We start from the raw sequence: 22500 nt of genomic DNA, 5'->3' as shown, positions 1-22500 counted from the left end.
GGGGGTGGTAGAGAGGAGGGGAGAGGAGGGGTGGTAGAGAGGAGGGGAGGGGTGGTAGAGAGGAGGGGAGGGGTGGTAGAGAGGAGGGAGGGGTGGTAGAGAGGAGGGGAGAGGAGGGGTGGTAGAGAGGAGGGGAGAGGAGGGGTGGTAGAGAGGAGAGGAGAGGAGGGGTGGTAGAGAGGAGGGGAGAGGAGGGGTGGTAGAGAGGAGGGGAGAGGAGGGGTGGTAGAGAGGAGGGGAGAGGAGGGGTGGTAGAGGGGAGAGGAGAGGAGGGGTGGTAGAGAGGAGGGGAGAGGAGGGGTGGTAGAGAGGAGAGGAGAGGAGGGGTGGTAGAGAGGAGGGGAGGTAGAGAGGAGAGGAGAGGAGGGGTGGTAGAGAGGAGGGGAGAGGAGGGGTGGTAGAGAGGAGGGGAGAGGAGGGGTGGTAGAGAGGAGGGGAGAGGAGGGGTGGTAGAGGGGAGAGGAGAGGAGGGGTGGTAGAGAGGAGGGGAGAGGAGGGGTGGTAGAGAGGAGAGGAGAGGAGGGGTGGTAGAGAGGAGGGGAGGGGTGGTAGAGAGGAGAGGAGAGGAGGGGTGGTAGAGAGGAGGGAGAGGAGGGTGGTAGAGAGGAGGGGAGAGGAGGGTGGTAGAGAGGAGGGGAGAGGAGGGGTGGTAGAGAGGAGGGGAGAGGAGGGTGGTAGAGAGGAGGGAGGAGGGGTGGTTAGAGAGGAGGGGAGAGGAGGGTGGTAGAGAGGAGGGGAGAGGAGGGGTGGTAGAGAGGAGGGGAGAGGAGGGTGGTAGAGAGGAGGGGAGAGGAGGGGTGGTAGAGAGGAGGGGAGAGGAGGGTGGTAGAGAGGAGGGGAGAGGAGGGGTGGTAGAGAGGAGGGGAGGGGAGAGGAGGGGTGGTAGAGGGAGGGGGAGAGGAGGTGGTAGAGAGGAGGGGAGAGAGGGGGTGGTAGAGAGGAGGGGTGGTAGAGAGGAGGGGTGGTAGAGAGGAGGTGGAGAGAGAGGGAGAGGAGGGGGTAGAGAGGAGGGGAGAGAGTTTAGAGAGGAGGGTGGGTGGTTAGAGAGGAGGGGAGAGGAGGGCGGTGGTTAGAGAGGAGGGGAGAGGAGGGGGTGGTTAGAGAGGAGGGGGAGAGGAAGGGGGTGTTAGAGAGGAGGGGGAGAGGAGGGGTGGGGTAGAGAGGAGGGAGAGGAGGCGTGGTAGAGAGGAGGGAGAGGCGGGGATAGAGGAGAGGAGGGAAGGGGTGGTAGACGTAGAGAGAGAGGAGGGAAGGGGTTGTTAGAGAGGAGGGATGCGGAGGGGTGGTGGTGGAGAGAAGAGGAGGGACGGGGTTGGTAGAGAGGAGGGGAGAGAGAGGAGGGTTGGTGGGAGAGGAGGGAGCGAGAGGGGTGGGGAAGAGGAGGAGGGGAGAGGAGGGTTGGTCGAGAGGAGGGGAGAGGAAGGGTGGTAGAGAGGGAGGGGAGAGGAGGGGTGGTAGAGAGGAGGGGAGAGGAGGGGTAGAGGAGGGGAGAGGAGGGGTGGTGGAGAGGAGAGGAGGGAAGGGGTGGTAGAGAGGAGGGGAGAGGAGGGGTGGTGGAGAGGAGAGGAGGGAAGGGGTGGTAGAGAGGAGGGGAGAGGAGGTGGAGAGGAGGGGAGAGGAGGGGTGGTGGAGAGGAGGGGAGAGGAAGGGTGGTAGAGAGGAGGGGAGAGGAGGGGTGGTAGAGAGGAGGGGAGAGGAGGGGTGGTAGAGAGGAGGGAGAGGGGGGGTGGTAGATAGGAGGGGAGGAGGAGAGGAGAGGAGAAGAGAGAGGAGGGGAGAGGATGGGAGAGGATGGTGGTAGAGAGGAGAGGAGAGGAGAGGAGAGGAGAGGAGAGGAGAGGAGAGGAGAGGAGAGGAGAGGAGAGGAGAGGAGAGGAGAGGAGAGGAGAGGAGAGGAGAGGAGAGGAGAGGAGAGACGGGTGGTAGAGAGGAGAGGATGGGTGGTAGAGAGGAGGGGAGAGGAGAGGATGGGTGGTAGAGAGGAGGTGAGAGGAGGGGAGAGGATGGGTGGTAGAGAGGAGGGGAGAGGATGGGAGAGGAGGGGAGAGGATGGGTGGTAGAGAGGAGGGGAGAGGATGGGTGGTAGGGAGGAGGGGAGAGGAGGGGAGAGGAGAGGATGGGTGGTAGAGAGGAGGGGAGAGGATGGGAGAGGAGGGGAGAGGATGGGTGGTAGAGAGGAGGGGAGAGGAGGGGAGAGGAGAGGATGGGTGGTAAAGAGGAGGGGAGAGGATGGGAGAGGAGAGGGGAGGGGAGAGGATGGGTGGTAAAGAGGAGGGGAGAGGATGGGAGAGGAGAGGATGGGTGGTAGAGAGGAGAGGAGAGGAGAGGAGAGGAGAGGAGAGGAGAGGAGAGGAGAGGAGAGGAGAGGAGAGGATGGGTGGTAGAGTGGAGGGGAGGGGAGAGGAGGGGTGGTAGAGAGGAGGGGAGGGGAGAGGAGGGGTGGTAGAGGGGAGAGGAGAGGAGGGGAGGGGAGGGGAGAGAGGGGTGGTAGAGGGGAGAGGAGAGGAGGGGTGGTAGAGAGGAGGGGAGAGGGGTGGTAGAGAGGAGGGGAGAGAGGGGGTGGTAGAGAGGAGAGGAGAGGAGGGGTGGTAGAGAGGAGAGGAGGGGTGGTAGAGAGGAGGGGAGAGGATTGGTGGTAGAGAGGAGGGGAGAGGAGGGGATGGGTGGTTAGAGAGGAGGGGAGAGGAGAGGATGGGTGGTAGAGAGGAGGGGAGAGGAGAGGATGGGTGGTAGAGAGGAGGGGAGAGGAGAGGATGGGTGGTAGAGAGGAGGGGAGAGGAGAGGATGGGTGGTAGAGAGGAGGGGAGAGGAGAGGATGGGTGGGTAGAGAGGAGGGGGGAGGAGAGGATGGGTGGTAGAGAGGAGGGGGGAGGAAGGGAGGGGAGGGGAGAGGAGGGGATGGGTGGTAGAGAGGAGGGGAGAGGAGAGGATGGGTGGCAGAGAGGAGGGGAGAGGAGAGGATGGGTGGTAGAGAGGAGGGGAGAGGATGGGTGATAGAGGAGAGGAGAGGATGGGTGTTAGAGAGGAGGGGAGAGGAGGGGAGAGGAGGAGGATGGGTGGTAGAGAGGAGGGGTGGTAGAGAGGAGGGGAGAGGAGGGAAGGGGAGAGAGAGGATGGGTGGTAGAGAGGAGGGGAGGGGAGAGGAGAGGATGGGTGGTAGAGGGGAGAGGAGAGGATGGTGGTAGAGAGGAGGGGAGGGGTGGGGTGGTAGAGAGGAGAGGAGGGGTGGTAGAGAGGAGGGGAGAGGATGGGTGGTAGAGAGGAGGGGAGAGGAGAGGATGGGTGGTAGAGAGAGGTGGTGGACAGGGCAGGGGGAACAGGGTTATAGTGGGACAGGACAGGGGGACTTGTAGTGGGACAGGACAGGGGGAACAGGGTTATAGTGGGACAGGACAGGGGGAACAGGGTTATAGTGGGACAGGGCAGGGGGAACAGGGTTATAGTGGACAGGGCAGGGGGAACAGGGTTATAGTGGGACAGGACAGGGGGGACAGGGTTATAGTGGGACAGGACAGGGGGAACAGGGTTATAGTGGGACAGGACAGGGGAAACAGGGTTATAGTGGGACAGGACAGGGGGAACAGGGTTATAGTGGGACAGGGCGGGGGGAACAGGGTTATAGTGGGACAGGACAGGGGGACTTGTAGTGGGACAGGACAGGGGGAACAGGGTTATAGTGGGACAGGACAGGGGGAACAGGGTTATAGTGGGACAGGACAGGGGGACTTGTAGTGGGACAGGACAGGGGGAACAGGGTTATAGTGGGACAGGACAGGGGGAACAGGGTTATAGTGGGACAGGACAGGGGGAACAGGGTTATAGTGGGACAGGACAGGGGGAACAGGGTTATAGTGGGACAGGGTTATAGTGGGACAGGGCAGGAGGAACAGGGTTATAGTGGGACAGGACAGGGGGAACAGGGTTATAGTGGGACAGGACAGGGGGAACAGGGTTATAGTGGGACAGGACAGGGGGAACAGGGTTATAGTGGGACAGGACAGGGGGAACAGGGTTATAGTGGGACAGGACACGGGGAACAGGGTTATAGTGGGACAGGGCAGGGGGAACAGGGTTATAGTGGGACAGGGTTATAGTGGGACAGGGCAGGAGGAACAGGGTTATAGTGGGACAGGACAGGGGAACAGGGTTATAGTGGGACAGGACAGGGCAGGGGGAACAGGGTTATAGTGGGACAGGGCAGGGGGAACAGGGTTATAGTGGGACAGGACAGGGGGAACAGGGTTATAGTGGGACAGGGCAGGGGGAACAGGGTTATAGTGGGACAGGACAGGGCAAACAGGTTATAGTGGGACAGGACAGGGCAAACAGGGTTATAGTGGGAAAGGACAGGGGGAACAGGGTTATAGTGGGACAGGATAGGGGGAACAGGGTTATAGTGGGACAGGACAGGGGGAACAGGGTTATAGTGGGACAGGACAGGGGGAACAGGGTTATAGTGGGACAGGACAGGGGGAACAGGGTTATAGTGGGGACAGGACAGGGGGAACAGGGTTATAGTGGGACAGGACAGGGGGAACAGGGTTATAGTGGGACAGGACAGGGGGAACAGGGTTATAGTGGGACAGGACAGGGGGAACAGGGTTATAGTGGGACAGGACAGGGGAACAGGGTTATAGTGGGACAGGACAGGGGGAACAGGGTTATAGTGGGACAGGACAGGGGGAACAGGGTTATAGTGGGACAGGACAGGGGGAACAGGGTTATAGTGGGACAGGGCAGGGGGAACAGGGTTATAGTGGGACAGGGCAGGGGGAACAGGGTTATAGTGGGACAGGGTTATAGTGGGACAGGGCAGGAGGAACAGGGTTATAGTGGGACAGGACAGGGGGAACAGGGTTATAGTGGGACAGGACAGGGGGAACAGGGTTATAGTGGGACAGGACAGGGGGAACAGGGTTATTGTGGGACAGGACAGGGGGAACAGGGTTATGGTGGGACAGGACAGGGGGAACAGGGTTATAGTGGGACAGGACAGGGGGAACAGGGTTATAGTGGGACAGGACAGGGGGAACAGGGTTATAGTGGGACAGGACAGGGGGAACAGGGTTATAGTGGGACAGGGCAGGGGGAACAGGGTTATAGTGGGACAGGGTTATAGTGGGACAGGACAGGGGGAACAGGGTTATAGTGGGACAGGGCAGGGGGAACAGGGTTATAGTGGGACAGGGCAGGGGAACAGGGTTATAGTGGGACAGGACAGGGGGAACAGGGTTATAGTGGGACAGGGCAGGGGGAACAGGGTTATAGTGGGACAGGGCAGGGGGAACAGGGTTATAGTGGGACAGGACAGGGGGAACAGGGTTATAGTGGGACAGGACAGGGGTAACAGGGTTATAGTGGGACAGGACAGGGGGAACAGGGTTATAGTGGGACAGGACAGGGGAACAGGGTTATAGTGGGAAAGGACAGGGGGAACAGGGTTATAGTGGGACAGGGCAGGGGAACAGGGTTATAGTGGGACAGGGCAGGAGGAACAGGGTTATAGTGGGACAGGACAGGGGGAACAGGGTTATAGTGGGACAGGACAGGGGGAACAGGGTTATAGTGGGACAGGGCCAGGGGGAACAGGGTTATAGTGGGACAGGACAGGGAGAACAGGGTTATAGTGGGACAGGGTTATAGTGGGACAGGGCAGGAGGAACAGGGTTATAGTGGGACAGGACAGGGGGAACAGGGTTATAGTGGGACAGGGCAGGGGGAACAGGGTTATAGTGGGACAGGGCAGGGGGAACAGGGTTATAGTGGGACAGGGCAGGGGGAACAGGGTTATAGTGGGACAGGACAAGGGGAACAGGGTTATAGTGGGACAGGGCAGGGGGAACAGGGTTATAGTGGGACAGGACAGGGGGAACAGGGTTATAGTGGGACAGGACAGGGGGAACAGGGTTATAGTGGGACAGGACAGGGGAACAGGGTTATAGTGGGACAGGACAGGGGGAACAGGGTTATAGTGGGACAGGACAGGGGGAACAGGGTTATAGTGGGACAGGACAGGGGGACTTGTAGTGGGAAAAGGGTTCTAGTGAAGATCCCAGCTGAGGTCATGTCCTGCCTGTGTTTTCAAACTCAGACTACAGAAACAACACACCACAACCAGGCTTAGAGGGGGAGGAAAAGATGAGAGGAGGGGGAGAGTGTTTCAGAAACACCAGGGGTTTTCCCCTCTCTGTCAGCAGGGGCTCTGGACTGCTTTCCTGCATGGCCTCTCCTCTCCTCCTCGGCTGTCACCACCTTACACAGTCATACAGTCCCTACAGTACAGTCAGCACTGAACAACCGAACACTAACAACCAACCAGTACGGGCTATCTGTACTATAGCTAACTCTGGGTCCTACTAATTACCCACAACCACCCAGATACCCATAACCACCCCAAACTACCCTCAACATCCCCAAACTACCCTCAACAAACTACCCTCAACATCCCCAAACTACCCTCAACATCCCCAAACTACCCTCAACATCCCCAAACTACCCTCAACATCCCCAAACCACTCCACAAAGAGTATCTCTCTCTGATTCTCCTTCAACTTGCCCCACCCTTAGTCACCCTTCTCTCTGGGCTCCATTTCCAGCAGATTCACTTAAATACCAGCTACAAACACAGTCCGTCTCTCCTGGGTGTGGTGGTCGAGAGAGAGCACAAGCTGTGGTTTGTTGTTCACAAGCAGTGCAACTCCTCTCTCTCTCCTCTCTCTCCTTTCTCTCCTTCTCTTCCCTCTCTCCCTCTCTCTCTCTCCTTCTCTCTCCTCTCCCTCCCTCTCTCTCTCCTCTCTCTCTCTCTCCTTTCTCTCTCTCTCCTTTCTCTCTCCTCTCCCTCCCCTCTCTCTCCTTTCTCCCTCTTTCTCTCTCTCTCCTTTCTCCCTCCTCTCTCCCTTTTCCTCTTCCTGTCACTCTTTTGTAAGCCTCTACTTATCTTTCACTCTCTCTCCCTCTTTTTCTCTTGCTCTGCCCCAATGTTCCTGTCTTTCTTTCGCTCCCTTTTCCGGTCTCTCTCTCTCCCCTTTTTTTTATTTTTTATCTCCCTCTCTCACAGTGCGCGCTGTGTGTGTGTGTGTGTGTGTGTGTGTGTGTGTGCGCGTGTGTGTAACACATTTCCTTCCCTACATAAGTGGTTCAGGAAAACCCTTGCCATCCCAAACCCAGTTCATTTCAGTGACTTAACTCAACCTTAAATACAAATCAGCAATAGTTCTCCTGTATTGTACTGAAAACCATCCAAAACAGAGAGAATAAACACCTATAGCTGTGTGTTACTGGCTGGTTGTTGTGTGTTACTGGCTGGTTGTTGTGTGTTACTGGCTGGTTGTTATGTGTGATTGGCTGGTTGTTGTGTGTTACTGGCTGGTTGTTGTGTGTTACTGGCTGGTTGTTATGTGTGATTGGCTGGTTGTTGTGTGTGTGATTGGCTGGTTGTTGTGTGTGTTACTGGCTGGTTGTTGTGTGTGTTACTTGCTGGTTGTTGTGTGTTACTGGCTGGTTGTTGTGTGTTACTGGCTGGTTGTTGTGTGTGTTACTGGCTGGTTGTTGTGTGTGTTACTGGCTGGTTGTTGTGTGTGTTACTGGCTGGTTGTTGTGTGTTACTGGCTGGTTGTTGTGTGTGTTACTGGCTGGTTGTTGTGTGTGTTACTGGCTGGTTGTTGTGTGTTACTGGCTGGTTGTTGTGTGTGTTACTGGCTGGTTGTTGTGTGTGTTACTGGCTGGTTGTTGTGTGTGTTACTGGCTGGTTGTTGTGTGTTACTGGCTGGTTGTTATGTGTTACTGGCTGGTTGTTATGTGTTACTGGCTGGTTGTTGTGTGTTACTGGCTGGTTGTTGTGTGTACTGGCTGGTTGTTGTGTGTGTTACTGGCTGGTTGTTGTGTGTGTTACTGGCTGGTTGTTGTGTGTGTTACTGGCTGGTTGTTGTGTGTGTTACTGGCTGGTTGTTGTGTGTGTTACTGGCTGGTTGTTGTGTGTGTTACTGGCTGGTTGTTATGTGTGATGGCTGGTTGTTATGTGTGATTGGCTGGTTGTTGTGTGTGTTACTGGCTGGTTGTTGTGTGTGTTACTGGCTGGTTGTTGTGTGTGTACTGGCTGGTTGTTGTGTGTGTTACTGGCTGGTTGTTGTGTGTGTTACTGGCTGGTTGTTGTGTGTTACTGGCTGGGTTGTTATGTGTGATTGGCTGGTTGTTGTGTGTGTTACTGGCTGGTTGTTGTGTGTGTTACTGGCTGGTTGTTGTGTGTGTTACTGGCTGGTTGTTATGTGTGTACTGGCTGGTTGTTATGTGTGTTACTGGCTGGTTGTTATGTGTGTACTGGCTGGTTGTTATGTGTGTTACTGGCTGGTTGTTGTGTGTTACTGGCTGGTTGTTATGTGTGTTTACTGGCTGGTTGTTATGTGTGTTACTGGCTGGTTGTTATGTGTGTTACTGGCTGGTTGTTATGTGTGTTACTGGCTGGTTGTTTTGTGTGTTACTGGCTGGTTGTTATGTGTGTTACTGGCTGGTTGTTATGTGTGTTACTGGCTGGTTGTTATGTGTGTTACTGGCTGGTTGTTATGTGTTACTGGCTGGTTGTTACAACTACAATACCACTACTAGTATTACTACCACTACTAGTATTACTACCACAACAACTACAATACCACTACTAGTATTACTACCACTACTAGTATTACTACCACTACTAGTATTACTACCACAACAACTACAATACCACTACTAGTATTACTACCACAACAACTACAATACCACTACTAGTATTACTACCACTACTATTATTACTACCACTACTATTATTACTACCACTACTAGTATTACTACCACTACTAGTATTACTACCACTACTAGTATTACTACCACAACAACTACAATACCACTACTAGTATTACTACCACAACTAGTATTACTACCACAACAACTACAATACCACTACTAGTATTACTACCACAACAACTACAATACCACTACTATTATTACTACCACTACTAGTATTACAACAACTACAATACCACTACTAGTATTACTACCACTACTATTATTACTACCACTACTAGTATTACAACAACAACAACTACAATACCACTACTAGTATTACTACCACAACCACTACTAGTATTACTACCACAACAACTACAATACCACTACTAGTATTACTACCACAACAACTACAATACCACTACTAGTATTACTACCACAACAACTACAATACCACTACTAGTATTACTACCACAACAACTACAATACCACTACTAGTATTACTACCACTACTATTATTACTACCACTACTATTATTACTACCACTACTATTATTACTACAACTACAATAATACTACTAGTATTACTACCACTACTAGTATTACTACCACAACAACTACAATACCACTACTAGTATTACTACCACTACTATTATTACTACCACTACTATTATTACTACAACTACAATACCACTACTAGTATTACTACCACTACTAGTATTACTACAACAACAACTACAATACCACTACTAGTATTACTACCACTACTAGTATTACTACCACTACTAGTATTACTACCACTACAATACCACTACTAGTATTACTACCACTACTAGTATTACTACCACTACAATACCACTACTAGTATTACTACCACTACAATAACACAACTAGTATTACTACCACTACTAGTATTACTACCACTACAATAACACTACTAGTATTACTACCACAACAACTACAATACCACTACTAGTATTACTACCACAACAACTACAATACCACTACTAGTATTACTACCACAACTAGTATTACTACCACAACAACTACAATACCACTACTAGTATTACTACCACTACTATTATTACTACCACTACTATTATTACTACAACTACAATACCACTACTAGTATTACTACCACTACTAGTATTACTACCACAACAACTACAATACCACTACTAGTATTACTACCACTACTAGTATTACTACCACTACAATACCACTACTAGTATTACTACCACTACTAGTATTACTACCACTACAATACCACTACTAGTATTACTACCACTACAATAACACAACTAGTATTACTACCACTACTAGTATTACTACCACTACAATACCACTACTAGTATTACTACCACAACAACTACAATACCACTACTAGTATTACTACCACAACAACTACAATACCACTACTAGTATTACTACCACAAACAACTACAATACCACTACTAGTATTACTACCACAACAACTACAATACCACTACTAGTATTACTACCACTACTATTATTACTACCACTACTATTATTACTACAACTACAATAATACTACTAGTATTACTACCACTACTAGTATTACTACCACAACAACTACAATACCACTACTAGTATTACTACCACTACTATTATTACTACCACTACTATTATTACTACAACTACAATACCACTACTAGTATTACTACCACTACTAGTATTACTACCACAACAACTACAATACCACTACTAGTATTACTACCACTACTAGTATTACTACCACTACTAGTATTACTACCACTACAATACCACTACTAGTATTACTACCACTACTAGTATTACTACCACTACAATACCACTACTAGTATTACTACCACTACAATAACACAACTAGTATTACTACCACTACTAGTATTACTACCACTACAATAACACTACTAGTATTACTACCACTACAATAACACAACTAGTATTACTACCACTACTAGTATTACTACCACTACAATAACACTACTAGTATTACTACCACTACTATTATTACTACAACTACAATACCACTACTAGTATTACTACCACTACTAGTATTACTACCACTACTAGTATTACTACCACAACAACTACAATACCACTACTAGTATTACTACCACAACAACTACAATACCACTACTAGTATTACTACCACTACAACTACAATACCACTACTAGTATTACTACCACTACAATAACACTACTAGTATTACTACCACTACAATAACACTACTAGTATTACTACCACTACAATAACACTACTAGTATTACTACCACTACTAGTATTACTACCACTACAATAACACTACTAGTATTACTACCACTACTAGTATTACTACCACTACAATACCACTACTAGTATTACTACCACTACAATACCACTACTAGTATTACTACCACTACAATAACACTACTAGTATTACTACCACTACAATAACACTACTAGTATTACTACCACCACTAGTATTACTACCACTACAATAACACTACTAGTATTAATCCACTACTAGTATTACTACCACTACAATACCACTACTAGTATTACTACCACTACAATACCACTACTAGTATTACTACCACAACAATACCACTACTAGTATTACTACCACTACAATACCACTACTAGTATTACTACCACTACAATACCACTACTAGTATTACTACCACTACAATACCACTACCACTACAATAACACTACTAGTATTACTACCACTACAATAACACTACTAGTATTACTACCACTACTAGTATTACTACCACTACAATAACACTACTAGTATTACTACCACTACTATTATTACTACAACTACAATACCACTACTAGTATTACTACCACTACTAGTATTACTACCACCACCACAACTACAATACCACTACTAGTATTACTACCACTACAATAACACTACTAGTATTACTACCACTACAATAACACTACTAGTATTACTACCACTACAATAACACTACTAGTATTACTACCACTACTAGTATTACTACCACTACTAGTATTACTACCACTACTAGTATTACTACCACTACAATAACACTACTAGTATTACTACCACTACTAGTATTACTACCACTACTAGTATTACTACCACTACAATAACACTACTAGTATTACTAGTATTACTACCACTACAATAACACTACTAGTATTACTACCACTACAATAACACTACTAGTATTACTACCACTACAATAACACTACTAGTATTACTACCACTACAATAACACTACTAGTATTACTAGTATTACTACCACTACAATAACACTACTAGTATTACTACCACTACAATAACACTACTAGTATTACTACCACTACTAGTATTACTACCACTACTAGTATTACTACCACTACTAGTATTACTACCACTACAATAACACTACTAGTATTACGTCATCCTGACCAACTGGCCCTCCAAATACACCTCCGCTGTCTTCAACCAGGATCTCAGCGATCACTGCCTCATTGCCTGTATCCGCTACGGAGCCGCAGTCAAACGACCACCCCTCATCACTGTCAAACGCTCCCTAAAACACTTCTGTGAGCAGGCCTTTCTAATCGACCTGGCCCGGGTATCCTGGAAGGACATCGACCTCATCCCGTCAGTTGAGGATGCCTGGTCATTCTTTAAAAGTAACTTCCTCACCATTTTAGATAAGCATGCTCCGTTCAAAAAATGCAGAACTAAGAACAGATACAGCCCTTGGTTCACCCCAGACCTGACTGCCCTCGACCAGCACAAAAACATCCTGTGGCGGACTGCAATAGCATCGAATAGTCCCCGTGATATGCAACTGTTCAGGGAAGTCCGGAACCAATACACGCAGTCAGTCAGGAAAGATAAGGCCAGCTTCTTCAGGCAGAAGTTTGCATCCTGTAGCTCCAACTCCAAAAAGTTCTGGGACACTGTGAAGTCCATGGAGAACAAGAGCACCTCCTCCCAGCTGCCCACTGCACTGAGGCTAGGTAACACGGTCACCACTGATAAATCCATGATTATCGAAAACTTCAATAAGCATTTCTCAACGGCTGGCCATGCCTTCCGCCTGGCTACTTCAACCTCGGCCAACAGCTCCGCCCCCCCCGCAGCTCCTCGCCCAAGCCTCTCCAGGTTCTCCTTTACCCAAATCCAGATAGCAGATGTTCTGAAAGAGCTGCATAACCTGGACCCATACAAATCAGCTGGGCTTGACAATCTGGACCCTCTATTTCTGAAACTATCTGCCACCATTGTCGCAACCCCTATTACCAGCCTGTTCAACCTCTCTTTCATCTCGTCTGAGATCCCCAAGGATTGGAAAGCTGCCGCAGTCATCCCCCTCTTCAAAGGGGGAGACACCCTGGACCCAAACTGTTACAGACCTATATCCATCCTGCCCTGCCTATCTAAGGTCTTCGAAAGCCAAGTCAACAAACAGGTCACTGACCATCTCGAATCCCACCGTACCTTCTCCGCTGTGCAATCTGGTTTCCGAGCCGGTCACAGGTGCACCTCAGCCACACTCAAGGTACTAAACGATATCATAACCGCCATCGATAAAAGACAGTACTCTGCAGCCGTCTTCATCGACCTTGCCAAGGCTTTCGACTCTGTCAATCACCATATTCTTATCGGCAGACTCAGTAGCCTCGGTTTTTCGGATGACTGCCTTGCCTGGTTCACCAATTACTTTGCAGACAGAGTTCAGTGTGTCAAATCGGAGGGCATGCTGTCCGGTCCTCTGGCAGTCTCTATGGGGGTGCCACAGGGTTCAATTCTCGGGCCGACTCTTTTCTCTGTGTATACCAATGATGTTGCTCTTGCTGCGGGCGATTCCCTGATCCACCTCTACGCAGACGACACCATTCTATACACTTTCGGCCCGTCTTTGGACACTGTGCTATCTAACCTCCAAACAAGCTTCAATGCCATACAACACTCCTTCCGTGGCCTCCAACTGCTCTTAAACGCTAGTAAAACCAAATGCATGCTTTTCAACCGGTCGCTGCCTGCACCTGCATGCCCGACTAGCATCACCACCCTGGATGGTTCCGACCTAGAATATGTGGACGTCTATAAGTACCTAGGTGTCTGGCTAGACTGCAAACTCTCCTTCCAGACTCATATCAAACATCTCCAATCGAAAATCAAATCAAGAGTCGGCTTTCTATTCCGCAACAAAGCCTCCTTCACTCACGCCGCCAAGCTTACCCTAGTAAAACTGACTATCCTACCGATCCTCGACTTCGGCGATGTCATCTACAAAATGGCTTCCAACACTCTACTCAGCAAACTGGATGCAGTCTATCACAGTGCCATCCGTTTCGTCACTAAAGCACCTTATACCACCCACCACTGCGACTTGTATGCTCTAGTCGGCTGGCCCTCGCTACATATTCGTCGCCAGACCCACTGGCTCCAGGTCATCTACAAGTCCATGCTAGGTAAAGCTCCGCCTTATCTCAGCTCACTGGTCACGATGGCAACACCCATCCGTAGCACGCGCTCCAGCAGGTGTATCTCACTGATCATCCCTAAAGCCAACACCTCATTTGGCCGCCTTTCGTTCCAGTACTCTGCTGCCTGTGACTGGAACGAATTGCAAAAATCGCTGAAGTTGGAGACTTATATCTCCCTCACCAACTTCAAACATCAGCTATCTGAGCAGCTAACCGATCGCTGCAGCTGTACATAGTCTATTGGTAAATAGCCCACCCTTTTTCACCTACCTCATCCCCATACTGTTTTTATTTATTTACTTTTCTGCTCTTCTGCACACCAATATCTCTACCTGTACATGACCATCTGATCATTTATCACTCCAGTGTTAATCTGCAAAATTGTAATTATTTGCCTACCTCCTCATGCCTTTTGCACACATTGTATATAGACCCCCCCTTTGTTTTCTACTGTGTTATTGACTTGTTAATTGTTTACTCCATGTGTAACTCTTTGTTGTATGCTCACACTGCTATGCTTTATCTTGGCCAGGTCGCAGTTGCAAATGAGAACTTGTTCTCAACTAGCCTATCTGGTTAAATAAAGGTGTTCTCAACTAGCCTACCTGGTTAAATAAAGGTGTTCTCAACTAGCCTACCTGGTTAAATAAAGGTGTTCTCAACTAGCCTACCTGGTTAAATAAAGGTGTTCTCAACTAGCCTACCTGGTTAAATAAAGGTGAAATAAAAATAAATTACTACCACTACTAGTATTACTACCACTACTAGTATTACTACCACTACTAGTATTACTACCACTACTCGTATTACTACCACTACTAGTATTACTACCACTACTAGTATTACTACCACTACTAGTATTACTACCACTACTCGTATTACTACCACTACTCGTATTACTACCACTACAATACCACTACTAGTATTACTACCACTACTAGTATTACTACCACTACTAGTATTACTACCACTACTCGTATTACTACCACTACTAGTATTACTACCACTACTAGTATTACTACCACTACTCGTATTACTACCACTACAATACCACTACTAGTATTACTACCACTACTAGTATTACTACCACTACAATAACACTACTAGTATTACTACCACTACTAGTATTACTACCACTACTAGTATTACTACCAAGGATACAACTATGTGCTGTTTTCAAGGGATTGTTAAATAAATGTTAGAACATTTTGGCTTTAATATCATCTTGAAGAGCAGTCAGAAATACACATTTGCCATTATTTAAAAAATAATAATGTACTTATTTTTTTAAACATTTTAATAATAAGACAGAGAATCTTCTGTAGTCCAAAAACAAAACAGGTTCGATATAGAACACCGAAGAATCGTGTTTTATCTAAGCCTATTTTACATTACGTAACGTTTACTCTGAAACAGCAGTTACAACAGTCTGCTTTCTGTCAGTCTGAGTAATGAGCGGGAACAGAGAAATAGTGGAGGCAGAACATGGGATTTTCCCACAGAGCAGACTCTAGCCTCGTCCAAGACAAGTCATTACTCAGCTGAGAGAAAGACAGAGAGAGAGAGAGACGAGGAGAGAGAGAGAACACAAAGTGGCAAAACTCTGGTGCCCAAACACTAGGCATGCCCTGGAGCTGTTATCAGAGGACAGACTAGGGTACCCCGGCCACATCATAATTCACACGGGCACAAATGGGACAAGCAGGAAAGGGAGTGATCGAAAAAGCTTCTTCCACTTTCCACAACACACAAGTGGTTATCTCCACCCTGCTACCACGGAAATACTCTCACCCTGATACCATACAGTGGTATGTACACCATGTACACAAACAACAAGTGTGAGGTTAAAATTGGCAAAAAACACACATTTCTTTCCACAGGGTCGTGGGGTGAGACAGGGATGCAGCTTAAGCCCCACCCTCTTCAACATGTATATCAACGAATTGGCACTAGAAAAGTCTGCAGCACACGGCCTCGCCCTACTAGAATCTGAAGTCAAACGTCTACTGTTTGCTGATGATCTGGTGCTTCTATCCCCAACCAAGGAGGGCCTACAGCAGCACCTAGATCTTCTGCACAGATTCTGTCAGACCTGGGCACTGACAGTAAATCTCAGTAAGACCAAAATAATGGTGTTCCAAAAAAGGTCCAGTCGCCAGAACCACAAATACAAATTCCATCTAGACACCGTTGCCCTTGAACACACAAAAAACTATGCATACCTCAGCCTAAACATCAGCCCCACAGGTAACTATACATACCTCGGCCTAAACATCAAACTATACATACCTCAGCCTAAACATCAGTACCACAGGTAACAATACATACCTCGGCCTAAACATCAAACTATACATACCTCGGCCTAAACATCAGTACCCTGATGGGTGCCCTTTATGGTTGTGAGGTCTGGGGTCCGCTCACCAACCAAGAATTCACAAAATGAGACAAACACCAAATTGAGACTCTGCACGCAGAATTCTGAAAGAAATATCCTCCGTGTACAACGTAGAACACCAAATAATGCATGCTGAGCAGAATTAGGCCGATACCCATTAATTATCAAAATGCAGAAAAGAGCCATTCAATTCTACAACCACCTAAAAGAAAGCAAATCGTTGACTATGTACAGACTCAGTGAGCATAGCCTTGCTATTGAGAAAGGCTGCCATAGCCTGTCTTCTCTTGAGAGCCAGGTCTGCCTATGTGCTCACTGCCCACAAAATGAGGTGGAAACTGAGATGCACTTCCTAACCTCCTGCCAAATGTATGACCATAATAGAGAGACATATTTCCCTCAGATTACACAGATCCACAAAGAATTAAAAAGTACCTGTACCCCTGTATATAGCCTCCACATTGACTCTGTACCGTAACACCCTGTATATAGCCTCCACATTGACTCTGTACCGGTACCCCCTGTATATAGCCTCCATAATGACTCTGTACCGTAATACCCTGTATATAGCCTCCACATTGACTCTGTACCAGTACCCCCTGTGTATAGCCTCCACATTGACTCTGTACCGTAACACCCTGTATATAGCCTCCACATTGACTCTGTACAGTAACACCCTGTATATAGCCTCCACATTGACTCTGTACCGTAATACCCTGTATATAGCCTCCACATTGACTCTGTACCGTAATACCCTGTATATAGCCTCCACATTGACTCTGTACCGTAACACCCTGTATATAGCCTCCACATTGACGCTGTACCGTAATACCCTGTATATAGCCTCCACATTGACTCTGTACAGTAATACCCTGTATATAGCCTCCACATTGACTCTGTACCGTAACACCCTGTATATAACCTCCACATTGACTCTGTACCGTAATACCCTGTATATAACCTCCACATTGACTCTGTACCGTAATACCCTGTATATAGCCTCCACATTGACTCTGTACCGTAACACCCTGTATATAGTCTCCACATTGACTCTGTACCGTAACACCCTGTATATAGCCTCCACATTGACTCTGTACCGTAACACCCTGTATATAGCCTCCACATTGACGCTGTACCGTAATACCCTGTATATAGCCTCCACATTGACTCTGTACAGTAACACCCTGTATATAGCCTCCACATTGACGCTGTACCGTAATACCCTGTATATAGCCTCCACATTGACTCTGTACAGTAACACCCTGTATATAGCCTCCACATTGACTCTGTACCGTAATACCCTGTATATAGCCTCCACATTGACGCTGTACCGTAATACCCTGTATATAGCCTCCACATTGACTCTGTACAGTAATACCCTGTATATAGCCTCCACATTGACTCTGTACCGTAATACCCTGTATATAGCCTCCACATTGACGCTGTACCGTAATACCCTGTATATAGCCTCCACATTGACGCTGTACCGTAATACCCTGTATATAGCCTCCACATTGACTCTGTACCGTAATACCCTGTATATAGCCTCCACATTGACTCTGTACCGTAATACCCTGTATATAGCCTCCACATTGACGCTGTACCGTAATACCCTGTATATAGCCTCCACATTGACTCTGTACCGTAATACCCTGTATATAGCCTCCACATTGACTCTGTACCGTAATACCCTGTATATAGCCTCACTACTGTTATTTTATTGCTGCTCTTTAATTATTTGTTATTCTTATCTCTTCCTTTAAACTGCATTGTTAGTTAAGGACTTGTAAGTCAGCATTTCACAGTAATGTCTATGTAAACCTGTTGTATTCGGTGACAAATACAATTTGATGTGAAACCATCAACAGAAAACCAAAGAGCCGACGTAATACGGTGTGGACAATGGAGGACAGGGATGTGTGTGTACCTCTGTTTTAGTGTGTGTTTGTGCGGTGTGTGTTTGTGCGGTGTGTGTTGAGGTGTGTGTTGAGGTGTGTGTTGATGTGTGTGTTGATGTGTGTGTTGATGTGTGTGTTGAGGTGTTTTAGTGTGTGTTTGTGCGGTGTGTGTTGAGGTGTGTGTTGATGTGTGTGTACCTCTGTTTTAGTGTGTGTTTGTGCGGTGTGTGTTGAGGTGTGTGTTGAGGTGTGTGTTGAGGTGTGTGTTGAGGTGTGTGTACCTCTGCGTTCTGTGTCTCCTGGTGTAGCTGAGTCAAACCAGTCAGGTCCTCCAGGAAGGAGTGGGAGGAGTTAAACACCTTGGACAGGAAGTTGAAACCATCCTTCTCATAGCTGTCCAGGACCTAGGGTGTAAACAAAAACAACAGGGTCAACAACAATAACTCTCATCAAACCCCTAAACAACAAAAACAACATCCTCACCATGATAGGGAGGTGCCAGAGAGGGGGACAAGGCTAGGGGACAAGGCTAGGGGACGAGACTAGGGGACAAGGCTGTGGGGGGTCTGTGGGACGAGACTAGGGGACAAGCCTAGGGGGGGTCTCGGGGATGAGGCTAGGGGACGAGGCTGCGGTCTGTAGTCTGGGGGACGAGGCTGGGGTGTGTAGTCTGGGGGACGAGGCTGGGGTCTGTAGTCTGGGGGACGAGGCTGGGGTCTGTAGTCTGGGGGACGAGGCTGCGGTCTGTAGTCTGGGGACGAGGCTGCGGTCTGTAGTCTGGGGGACGAGGCTGCGGTCTGTAGTCTGGGGGACGAGGCTGCGGTCTGTAGTCTGGGGGACGAGGCTGCGGTCTGTAGTCTGGGGGACGAGGCTGCGGTCTGTAGTCTGGGGGACGAGGCTGCGGTCTGTAGTCTGGGGGGACGAGGCTGCGGTCTGTAGTCTGGGGGACGAGGCTGCGGTCTGTAGTCTGGGGGACGAGGCTGCGGTCTGTAGTCTGGGGGACGAGGCTGCGGTCTGTAGTCTGGGGGACGAGGCTGCGGTCTGTAGTCTGGGGGACGAGGCTGCGGTCTGTAGTCTGGGGGACGAGGCTGCGGTCTGTAGTCTGGGGGACGAGGCTGCGGTCTGTAGTCTGGGGGACGAGGCTGCGGTCTGTAGTCTGGGGGACGAGGCTGCGGTCTGTAGTCTGGGGACGAGGCTGCGGTCTGTAGTCTGGGGGACGAGGCTGCGGTCTGTAGTCTGGGGGACGAGGCTGCGGTCTGTAGTCTGGGGGACGAGGCTGCGGTCTGTAGTCTGGGGGACGAGGCTGCGGTCTGTAGTCTGGGGGACGAGGCTGCGGTCTGTAGTCTGGGGGGACGAGGCTGCGGTCTGTAGTCTGGGGGACGAGGCTGCGGTCTGTAGTCTGGGGGACGAGGCTGCGGTCTGTAGTCTGGGGGACGAGGCTGCGGTCTGTAGTCTGGGGGACGAGGCTGCGGTCTGTAGTCTGGGGGGACGAGGCTGCGGTCTGTAGTCTGGGGGACGAGGCTGCGGTCTGTAGTCTGGGGGACGAGGCTGCGGTCTGTAGTCTGGGGGACGAGGCTGCGGTCTGTAGTCTGGGGGACGAGGCTGCGGTCTGTTAGTCTGGGGGACGAGGGGCTGCGGTCTGTAGTCTGGGGGACGAGGCTGCGGTCTGTAGTCTGGGGGACGAGGCTGCGGTCTGTAGTCTGGGGGACGAGGCTGCGGTCTGTAGTCTGGGGGACGAGGCTGCGGTCTGTAGTCTGGGGGACGAGGCCTTGCGGTCTGTAGTCTGGGGGACGAGGCTGCGGTCTGTAGTCTGGGGGACGAGGCTGCGGTCTGTAGTCTGGGGGACGAGGCTGCGGTCTGTAGTCTGGGGGACGAGGCTGGGGTCTGTAGTCCTGGGGGACGAGGCTGGGGTCTGTAGTCTGGGGACGAGGCTGGGGTCTGTAGTCTGGGGGACGAGGCTGCGGTCTGTAGTCTGGGGGACGAGGCTGCGGTCTGTAGTCTGGGGGACGAGGCTGCGGTCTGTAGTCTGGGGGACGAGGCTGCGGTCTGTAGTCTGGGGGACGAGGCTGCGGTCTGTAGTCTGGGGACGAGGCTGCGGTCTGTAGTCTGGGGGACGAGGCTGCGTCTGTAGTCTGGGGACGAGGCTGCGGTCTGTAGTCTGGGGACGAGGCTGCGGTCTGTAGTCTGGGGGACGAGGCTGCGGTCTGTAGTCTGGGGGACGAGGCTGCGGTCTGGTTCCACTATAGCAGACAGACAGTGGTGCCTGACTCCCCCCTCCTCCTCCCTGGTCTTCCAGACCCTTCTCTCTGCTGAGATAAAGTCACTCATTATTAACTCTGGCTCTGAGAATTATGGGAATGTACGGTGTGGGCTTTAAGAGTCCAGAGAGTTTAAAACACACACGCACACACACACGCACACACGCACACGCACACGCACACACAGGGATTACTACACAACAGCGAGAGCCCGTCGGAACTTTGATAAACTAGTCCCGTCTCCCGTAGCAACACAAAAACAGGAGCGACGGAGAGTTTACAAGATTTCTCCTGATGTTTTCCAGACCAGACTCTGTATATTTACATGGTGTGTGTGTGTGTGTGTGTGTGTGTGTGTGTGTGTGTGTGTGTACACATGAGCTGTGGTTTGTGTAGTGTGTGTGTATGTAGTGTGTGTGTATGTAGTGTGTGTGTAGTGTGTAGTGTGTGTATGTAGTGTGTGTGTAGTGTGTGTTCATGTGTGTAGTGTGTGTCTATGTAGTGTGTGTGTGTGTGTGTGTGTGTAGTGTGTGTATGTAGTGTGTGTGTGTAGTGTGTGTATGTGTGTGTGTAGTGTGTGGTGCGTATGTAGTGTGTGTAGTGTGTGTGTATGTAGTGTATGTAGTGGTGCGTAGTGTGTGTGTGTGCGTGTGTGTGTGTGTGTATGTGTGTAGTGTGTGTGTGTGTGTGTGTGTAGTGTGTGTATGTAGTGTGTGTGTGTAGTGTGTGTATGTAGTGTGTGTGTGTAGTGTGTGTATGTGTGTGTGTAGTGTGTGTGCGTATGTAGTGTGTGTAGTGTGTGTGTGTATGTAGTGTATGTAGTGTGCGTAGTGTGTGTGTGTGCGTGTGTGTGTGTGTATGTGTGTAGTGTGTGTGTAGAGTGTGTGTGTGTACGTAGTGTGTGTATGTAGTGTGTGTGTGTGTGTATGTAGTGTGTGTGTGTGTAGTGTGTGTGTGTAGTGTGTGTGTTGTGTGTGTGTGTGTGTACGTAGTGTGTGTATGTAGTGTGTGTGGTGTGTGTGTACATAGTGTGTGTATGTAGTGTGTGTGTGTGTGTATGTAGTGTGTGTGTGTGTATGTAGTGTGTGTGTGTGTAGTGTGTGTGTGTGTATGTAGTGTGTGTGTGTGTGTGTAGTGTGTGTGTGTAGTGTGTGTAGTGTGTGTATGTAGTGTGTGTGGTAGTGTGTGTAGTGTATGTAGTGTGTGTGTGGTGTGTGTGTAGTGTGTGTGTGTAGTTGTGTGTGTAGTGTGTGTGTGTAGGTGTGGTTGTGTGTGTGTGTGGTGTAGTGGTGGGTGTGGTGAGTGTGTGTGTGTGTGTTACGTTAGTGTGTGTATGTAGTGTGTGTATGTAGTGTGTGTGTGGGTAGTGTGTGTAGTGTGTGTGGTGTAGTGTGTGTGTCCTGTCTGTGTGACATCTGGTTGGAATAAAGCCCTCCTCCTCTCCATCAGATGTGGGTTCCACTTCTCGTACTTCCTCCTTCCATAACTCTTTCACTCCTCACAGATAAACTAATGCTTTAACTCTTGGAGGTTAAGAAGACACAGAGTAGACACAGAGAGAGAGACACACAGAGAGAGAGACCAGAGAATACACAGAAGAGAGACACACCAAGAAGGAGAGAGACACAACAGAGAGAGAGACACAGCATAGAGAAGAGAGACACAGAGAGAGAGAGAGAACAACAAGAGATAGAGAGACTCAAAGAGAGAGAGACCAAGAGAGAGAGACACAGAGAGAGAGAGAGAC

General features: G+C 49.2%; 1 protein-coding gene across 1 annotated transcript in view; it reads right to left on the bottom strand.

Moving 5' to 3' along the window:
* The window catches only part of atg7 (ATG7 autophagy related 7 homolog (S. cerevisiae)), a 103032-nt gene that overhangs the window by 17510 nt on the left and 63022 nt on the right, over window positions 1-22500 (bottom strand). The window contains 1 exon segment of the mRNA XM_031825792.1: window positions 18777-18899. Coding sequence (XP_031681652.1) covers window positions 18777-18899 — 123 coding nt within the window.

The sequence above is a fragment of the Oncorhynchus kisutch genome, linkage group LG5, assembly GCF_002021735.2.
Source record: "Oncorhynchus kisutch isolate 150728-3 linkage group LG5, Okis_V2, whole genome shotgun sequence".
Classification (NCBI taxonomy): domain Eukaryota; kingdom Metazoa; phylum Chordata; class Actinopteri; order Salmoniformes; family Salmonidae; genus Oncorhynchus; species Oncorhynchus kisutch.
Note: the sequence above shows the minus strand (reverse complement) of the source record. Positions and strands in the feature narration are given on the sequence as shown.